Genomic DNA, 8,734 nt, shown 5'->3' on the forward strand with positions numbered 1-8,734 from the left:
CCTTTCTGTCAGCCGGTTCCAAATCAAACAGGATCATGAGCATCAAAAACACAGCCACAAGAAAAAATACAGACAACTTCCCTGTTACATAATGCTCATAACGAGAGAGTTTAATCATTTTCTCATTTTATAAAAAGGGGAAGGTGTTTGTTATTGTTTGGCAGTGTCGGCCATATTTCATATTTTCACCGATGAATAAATGCAGTTTTTAATAAGGTGATGGTGTCGTAGCACCAGCAGTAAATACAGTCTCATAAACAGACAAATATTTGTTTGATTTATTGTTTTCAAATGAAACTTGACACTTCTATGATAAAAAATTTAAGGTGTATTTCGGAGGTTTCACTCTTTATTGCAGCCCCACTGTGTGGCTGAAAAGACGACCGTGTTTTAATATAAGAGTCTGACCCGGTGCGGCTTTAATAAAGAAGTGTCAGACACAGTAAAGCTGTGTTGCACTGAGGGACGAACCTGAAACTGCATCAGGACGGAGAGAAACTGGTGATGCAGCAGCTGGGAGAGGGTGACAGTAACTTTCCGTCCCTTTCACCTTTCCTGCACAAGAGCACGAGTTCAGGTTTTCTGAAAGACGCAGCTCACATTTAAACAACCTCTCAGCAGCTGTTACCATTCAGGGATCAGAGAACCACAGAATCAAATCACAGCCTCAATCAAAATACTCGAACGTCATTATCCCGAATCAAGAGGTTTTCTTTCATTAGTGCTGCATGCACTTGACCTTAAAATCCACAAACAGAACCGTTGTGGTTTATTTTTTAAAAAATGTGGGTTTCCCCTCTCTTTCCTTTTCCTTTCAAGCGGCCGGACAGCCGACCACGTTGTGACGCTCACCAGAAAAAAGCACAAGGTTCATGGAAGAAACCCCATCCCTGTTTTTAACCCGATTATCTGCAAATCATGTCCTTCACAGCGTGTCGGGATCTTTGCATCCTCTGCAGCTCAATAACCAACGAAGATTCATCACAGGGGCTGAACGGGGGATCTGGGGACAGTTAAAAAAAAAAATCTCTTCTTCGTGTTTATGTCATCTGATATGTGAGTGAAATCAGGATTTGATTGGTCCACGTACCACCGCAGACTCTGTTTCATCATGCAGCGAGAGAGAAAGAGACTGTTCTGGGGTGGCGGCCATGTTGGAAAGAAAACGAAAAACATTAACAGATGCTTCAGGCGCAGGTAGGCTGACGCTGACGGCCTGCGCTGTCAGAGCGAACACACAGAGAAAAAACACGGTGTTTAAGTCTCCGTTAATCAGATTTTATTTTCCTGGTTGGAAAAAATGTGAGTATTAACCATTTAATTCCATATGATGGAAATGCAGTATATCACGTAGTTATTGAATCGTTTTTATCACACTGTAAAAAGACAATGTTTGTTTTAACATAAAAAGTTAGTGTCTGGGCTGCATTAAATTTTTAGTTGACTGAATTTGAGAAGACAAGTTGAATCACTACAGAATTATCTCAGTCAACTTAAAATTGTAAGACAGTCCAGACACAGCCCTTTTTGAGTTAAAACAATTAGTTTATTTTTAAAGTGCATTTAAGAATAATTTTTAATTTGGTAAAAATAAAATAAAACAGGACAGAAAACCGAATATGTGGCGAGGCAGCTCAGATTGGATTTTTTAAAATTTCTCTCAACAGGCTGGATCTGAGAAATATTAACAATTTGATGCCCCTTTAATTAAATAGGATATGAAAACACAAATATATACAGAAAATTCTTTTTTAAAGTGCAATAAAGGTCACTATAAACACCCCTATGTAGATCCACAGTTTCAACATACACAGTTAGTCACCGTTTTTGATCCTTCGGCCCCAACAGTGAACTAACGTCTGTCGTTCTGCGCTCCTGATTAAAATTAGCTTCTAATATAAACACATATTATGGATGTAGTTTCATCTTTAGGGCAATAACTCGACTCGTGAGCTGTTTTTGTGCTTTGGGGGTCACAGCAGGTTGCTCCTCGGTCAGCCTGTCCGCTTGGAGAGTCAGGACTTTAATGTGCCTTAGGAAAGCAAGGTGATGCAGGAAGAAAAACACCAGCTGTATGGTGTTTTATTTCTTTTCTCTTTTTTTCATTTTTATGATTGTAGGGAGGGATTTGGCCAAATTTGAACCTTTAAACTGCAGACAGAAAAGCTGCAGCCCTCCCTTACATCATGCTTTACTTCAGTTGATAAGTACTGCTAATAATATCACCCCCCCCCTTTTATTCCTCGGTGATTTGCAGTGATAAAACAATGCAAAGGATAAAATATGTACTGCAGGGGAGACCATTGATTTAATTTTGAATGTTGTTTTATTCTAGAGAGATTTAGACTTCTGTATGCTATTAATTGAGGTAATTTTGATAATTGCTCAGTGGTAGGATTCATTTATAAAATCTAAAATAAAAAAATCACCATGTTACATCTAGTTAAAGCGCAGAGGTGATATGAACACTCATACCAGCAGCAGCAGTTGCACCTGTGCAATATCTGTTTGGATGAAAACTAAAGATCTGTGCCGCCAGCTGGACATTTTAAGTCACTTGCTTCTTTTTTCTTTTGGACTTGTAAGAGAAGAGCTCGGTTATGTATTGTGGATGTTAAAAAAAAATGCACGTTTAAGCCTAAAACCAAATGATTTGCTGTATGAAAGCAAACTAGCAGCCTCCTCCTCAACAGCGTCCTATAGCCAAGCTTCTCCTCCGGGTTCATCTCTCTGATCTACAGTATTTTTAAGCTTCTGTTCCGGTTGTGTATTTTCTTTTTTTTTTTTTTAATCCTCATTTAGTTCCAGAATAAACCTCGGCTGAGTCTCTTATAGCGGGATCTTTGAGACGGAGCTCTACATTCAGACGGTCTTCTTACCAGGATAGTTGGGGAATGAAACCTTTACGTCTGTTCTGTATTTATTGTAATATTCACCTGAACACTATCCGAAATATAGATTAATTTGATGTTTAAATGCAATGGCATTTATAGCATACTGTATGTTTATAAATAAAATGTTATAAATTAAACAGTGGTTGTGTTTTTTTTTTTTAAATTTATTTTGAGACTGGGTGCACAACTAAATATATTTTAATCAACGTAAGAAACGTGCCGAATAAATGCTCCAAACATTACATTACATTGTGTTAAAGTAACCACTCCTTTTGGTTTGATATTTGACCCAGCAGCAACATAAAAAGTCATTGTTACTGGGTCAAAATAACCACATCTTGGTATGGCTGGATAACAGAGTGGAAATAATACAAATTATACTGAAACTGGGTCCAAATCACTCAGTACTTTGGGTATGATTGGTGACCCAGTGGTTTTATACCCACAGGGTAAACTTTACCACTGGGTCGGTGCTAGTTTGACCCAGTACTGGGAGAATTATTTATTTGTTTATGTATTCATTTATTTCTTACGTATTAAGTTTCATTTAAGAAGACTTAACAAGTTTAAAATCATTTAAGTTGCTTAAAATGAAGCGGCCACAGATAGCTGCGGCTGCTTCATTTAGCAAATTAAATATCGCTGCTTGTTAATTCACTCTATGATGGATTGTATTTTGACATACCTGCACTATATTTGTACACCTATTGTGGCTGTTGTGATACGTTGTTGTCCTGTTTGTTTTGTTTTATAGATAGATATGTAAAAGCGCTATTAAGGCTTAAGTGTTAGTTTAAATTTATATTAAAGTTTGCCAGTGAGGCATTAAGGCTTTATATTACAGTCACCAGATCTAGAAATCTTGACTGCGGGGAAACAAACTATATCACAAATTTTAATGGCATTCGGTTTAAGTGCAAGTCTGGCTGACCTCAACTATTAAACCTTTTCCCCTAGTTGATCTTCTTCCAAATTTCCACCCTAGAAAGTACATCAGTTCAATTTTGAATTTTTTGTAGCTTAAAAATGATATATATATATCTACATCTGTAAAATAAATAGTCCATCCTTCTTGGTGCTATTTGTGTTTTGGCTGATAGGTGTAAATGACCAGAAAAAGAGGAGGGTCCATATATACTCTCCACTACGCCACTGTATATAGTGATTTCATTCCTTTCGTTTTTATCCATTTTTTTCTAAATATTTCGGATTTCAGAAGACCTACATTTTATTCTGTTCATTTTATTGAAATTGAGTGAAATTCTGTCCATTTAAAGGCAAATAGTTACACCTTTTTAGGGAAAAAATCCTGAATAAGTTGATGAATGGGTGCAGAGCTGTCCGTGGTGCTGAAATCTCCGCCTTTAAAACCACCATGACCGAAAAACACTTCGCATTTCTGACTGAGCAGTCATTAAGAAACTTGTTTTAGGATTTAATAATGAAAATAACATAGTAACTATTAACTTTGATCAGTTTCCGTATTTTTGCTTTTTATTCCATTTGGTTATTGCTTTTCTTTGTGTCATTATTTTCTCCGATTTGAATGTTTCGTTGTATTGCTGTTTCTTTTTGTACAGCACTTTGTAACCTCGGTTTCGAAAGGTGCTATATTAATAAAGTTTTACTTATTTGTCCAAAGAAAACATGACAAAAGCAGCTTGGACTATTATTTTTTTATCATCAACAACCATTTCAATGGTACACCTGGAAAACTATGTGCACATGTAGAAATATTTCCTTCTTAAATATAAGCATTCATTACCTACATATAAATAACTTTCAGATCCTGGACAAAACATGTTACATAATGCTCACAAAATGGAAGAGAAATCATTGTAAAATCAGACAAAGAGACAACATGCAAATTATATAGAAATAAATACAATGTTTGCATCCATTCCCTTCTTTTTTTCTTTACCCAAAATAAATTCTTCCGAGGGAATTTTGTAAAACATCAAAAAGACTTGTATGATCGATCTACGAGGGAGTATGGCCTATGGTTCAACTATAGGAGACAATAATACGTATTAACACTATACAGTTTGAGCCACAAAAACACTGCCGTAGAAAGACACACAAAACACACAGATTTCCTGTCAGAGGTGAACATTGCAGTAGTTTGTGCCTTTTTTTCTCGAGGAAATAATTGTGTTTATATCGATAATTTAAAGAAACTAAACTCTCAGCAGCCCCGGAAACAAAAGAAAAACACGCAGCTGTAAGAGGCTACTTCCCAAACAGCAGGTTGTGTTTATAGAGACAGAAAAGCAAAATGCATCGGCGTCTCGTTGGATTATTTGTTGTGTCAGACTGTGGATTTGTGACAGAGAGAGAGCATCCTCAGTCATGGATATTAAACGTCTCTCTACCAAACAAAGCAGCTGTTGAACTCTGACATGTAACGTGACTTAACGAGGCTCCTTCGCGCACTGATGGCACTGCGCGTCTCCAGTGCGCAGACGTCTGTTTGCCACAAAAATGTGCACCTTAACAAGCCACTTCATCCAGAATTCAGTCTTGAATGCGTCGTCTGTTTCCTACAATAAGAAGGGCGTTTAGATTCGGGGTGAGGCGTTGTCTTTTTCGGAATTTACGCAGGAATTATTTCAGGATTTCAGTCTGTAGACGTGACCGGAAACAAACATTTCACCCGACTTGCACTCGTTTTAAGAAAAGAAAAACGTTATTTTTAGACAGTTTGACTTGTCAAGATGGATATTTTTACAGCAAGTGACCACAAGAAACGGCGCAAGGCATAAAAATAAAAGAACAGAGTTGTCGTCTTCTTTTTAACTGCTTTTTTATTGTCCTTTAGTCTGTCTCGAGCGATTGCTTTTCAGTCTCCGGGGGACGAAACTCTCCCTCTCTGTTTGTCTCCCCCCGCTGTGAAGCTTCATTAGAACATGCTGGTCTTTACTAACGTAGCTTTGGCTCCGTTCTGTCTTTGCAAAGACGACAGTACGCTGGCGAACGGCCCGCCCAATGAGTCCGGGATAGAGGTGATGGTCCCCGGGGCGGTGGCCCAGCCTTGGCTCGGTGCTGTCACCCCCATGCCGGTGGACACGGAGGTCTTCACCTGGTCCACCTGTCCGCTCCCGGTGGTGTTGACCTGGCCGCCGGTGGGGCTCGGTCCGCCGCAGTTGGAAGTGGGCACGGGGTTCGGGCCCGGTCCTCCCGTGCTGTCGGGGTCGGTAGATTTGGTGTCTTTGCTGTCTTCGTCTCTGGAGTCGGACTTCTTTCCAGAGTTGGACTTGGCAGCCGCTGCGGCCGCTGCAGCTGCGCGCTCCTGCTTGCGAAATTTGGCACGCCGGTTTTGGAACCACACCTGGAAAATTGAGAAAGGGTGCAAAATTATTGGTTTGTGCCAAAAAAGAAAAGAAAAGTGAATCAGTATTCATTGAAAACTAGTTGTTATTTTTCACTCTCCTTGACAAAAAAGGCTCCTTGGCACAGCAGAGGCACATTGACTCTAAATCTGTGAGCTTATAAATGTGTCTGGAGGTAAAATGTACTAAAAGCTGCTGCCTGTAAAAGTAAGATAGTGATCAATGCCCCCAGATATGGCAATTTTTCTGTCTCACATTAGAGGAGCAACACCTTAGAGAAGCTGGAGGGTAGGGGACGAGGTGTTTATGGATATCTGTGTATACTGTACTGTGTGTGCGTTTGTATGTCTAAGGACAATTTGAATGCCGTTGTGGGTTCTCTAACTTTTAAGCTCAGTGTTTGTTAGTTTCGTTCTTTTGTTCTTTCCTTTTTTATTTTATTTATTTTTTTATTGTGGATCCTCTTGTATCTATATCATTCGTATTTTTGTATGAAGTAAAAAAATGTTTAAATGAATAAGAATTTGTATGACAAGAAATGTCTTAAAGTGTCCTTAAAGACACCATCTGTATTTTGCGCATTAATGCACGAGAGTGTGTTAGACTGTAGTCGGTAGCCAGTAATCAATCACGTCAAAGCCTCTATTTCACTAAAACCTATCCAAACTAACTGGTTAGATGCAATGTGCCGAAATATTTCTTATTTGCATCATAAATCCACCAGTGCGTAATCATGCGTAATCGGCGCAGGTTAGCGTCTGTTGGAGAGCCGCTGTCTGTGTACCTGCACTCTGGCTTCAGTCAGATCGATTTTGAGTGCCAGCTCCTCTCGGGTGTAGATATCCGGGTAGTGCGTTTCAGCAAAAACCCGCTCGAGCTCCTTCAGCTGGGCGCTGGTGAACGTGGTCCGGATGCGCCTCTGCTTCCTCTTCTCGTTCAGTCCGCCGTGATCCGTGAACAGTTTGTAGGGAACTGTAAAACGAAATAAAAATGTCAGTTAGTGGCCTTATCTGTGCATGTGCACCTGTGATGTTGTCAAATGGGAGTAAATTCGATATTTTGTATAAAATCCGGTTATGGATGCTGCGCTAAAGCTTCCAATTGTATTACGCCTTTGATTACCTGTGAATTAGTTCTGAATTGATAACGCTGCTGACCTGTGATGCGGTTAATTGTGATGTTAAACTAATTGTTGCTCCTCAGATCGAGGCTCAAGTTTGAAAACTTGTCATAATGTTCCCATCCGCTCCGCTTGTTGCTACTGTAACTCCAATTCGGTGTCAATAATGAGCTTTAGTCTTTGGTTATCTAATTATTTTCGAAGCTTTATGTCTCATCGCAAAGTAAATAAATTATGCCTATCATTTTGGCAGCTTAAGATAATTCTGTTGGCGGTTTTGGGTGTGACTGGGATAGTATAACCCCGTAACCGAATTACCGCTTGCCTGCAATCGCTTCTAACGTGATAAATTCTTTCATTTGTGTAAGCAAATTTCGTTTGGTAAATACTAAACACATTTCCATTTTCAAATGCAATCAAGGCGTCCTATAATACGCAGGGTTGAGGCTCCGGAGCCGCTGCTTACCTGCGGCGTACGGGCTGCTCTGGTGGTCCCGCAGGGTCCCCAGGCTGCAGGACCCCGGCGTGAGGGACGGACAGCCGGAGGTGGCCCCGAAAGTGGTCCTGATGGGATTGTACTGAAACCCACTGGCTTGACTGCACGAGCTGAAGTCCGCATAGGCCGATGCCAAGCTCGTCGTGTCCATCCCGGCCATACATGACTCGTAGGCAGAGGAATTTAGGTAAGAATACTCCATTTTATACATTTGAGAAGGCTCGGTGGAGTTAGAAAGCTGCACTTCCCGGGAAAAAAAACGTCAAATAAAAAGTACCCCCAAAAAATTGGGTTAGAAAGTAAAAAAAAAAAAAGAGAAACAAAAATGAGGAGGACGCGCGGTCTGAGTTGGGGGGGGAAGATGACTTGTTTGGTTTGAACTGGTTGGAAGGAGGCTGGACGGTGGGTAGATGTTCACTGCTCAGCGCCTGCTCCAAAACTGGCCTCCTTTATAGGAACCTAGCCCTGTTTTATGAAAAGCCCCCTAAGAGCCGCCTAGCCCGAGGTCTCTAGAGCATATAGTCCTCATAATAAACTTGGCTCTTTCCGCTTGGACAATAGCAAAGCGTTTGGTCTTATTGCTAGCGCTTTTTTACATGACAATAACTCATCAGTCTATTGGGCTGGCACTGGGGGCCCGGGCTGTCCAACCTCCCTATCATTGATCCCCTGCATCTCTAATTAGAATTTAATACCACGCCATTACGCACCCCTCCACCGCCGCCGCCCCCCTCTCCACCCCTCTACCCATCCACCCCTCTCCTCTCCAACCACCATCTTGCCCTTTAATTCAATCACACCACTTGGAAATAATGAAAGTTGGGTGACGATTCTCCCTGATCCAATTTTCTCCAAGCTTTTAAGCCTTTTAAGCGACCGTGTACCTTGGGCAGGA

The 8,734-nt window shown here is 40.6% G+C and overlaps 2 protein-coding genes across 14 annotated transcripts in view; one reads left to right on the forward strand and one right to left on the reverse strand.

Annotated features, from left to right (window-relative positions):
• Positions 1 to 3,031, forward strand: part of LOC121948553 (LIM and calponin homology domains-containing protein 1-like) — a 113,879-nt gene extending 110,848 nt beyond the window's left edge. For all 13 annotated transcript variants that reach the window (XM_088080789.1, XM_088080791.1, XM_042493973.2 and 10 more), the window contains one exon: positions 820 to 3,031. In XM_088080789.1, the coding sequence (XP_087936915.1) occupies positions 820 to 845 (26 nt within the window). In that variant the 3' untranslated portion in view covers positions 846 to 3,031. The remainder of the gene's footprint in view (positions 1 to 819) is intronic.
• Positions 2,771 to 8,505, reverse strand: phox2bb (paired like homeobox 2Bb). Its single transcript, XM_042492759.2, has 3 exons — positions 7,810 to 8,505; positions 7,008 to 7,195; positions 2,771 to 6,222 (listed from the first exon to the last, which is right to left on the reverse strand). Exons 1-3 carry the CDS (start codon positions 8,048 to 8,050, stop codon positions 5,794 to 5,796), a joined length of 858 nt encoding a protein of 285 aa, XP_042348693.1. The 5' UTR covers positions 8,051 to 8,505; the 3' UTR covers positions 2,771 to 5,793.
• Between the last annotated feature and the right edge of the window lie 229 nt (positions 8,506 to 8,734).

The sequence above is a fragment of the Plectropomus leopardus genome, chromosome 8 (assembly GCF_026936395.1).
Source record: "Plectropomus leopardus strain MGB_pleo_1.0 chromosome 8, ASM2693639v1, whole genome shotgun sequence".
In the NCBI taxonomy this organism is placed as follows: Eukaryota; Metazoa; Chordata; class Actinopteri; order Perciformes; family Serranidae; genus Plectropomus; species Plectropomus leopardus.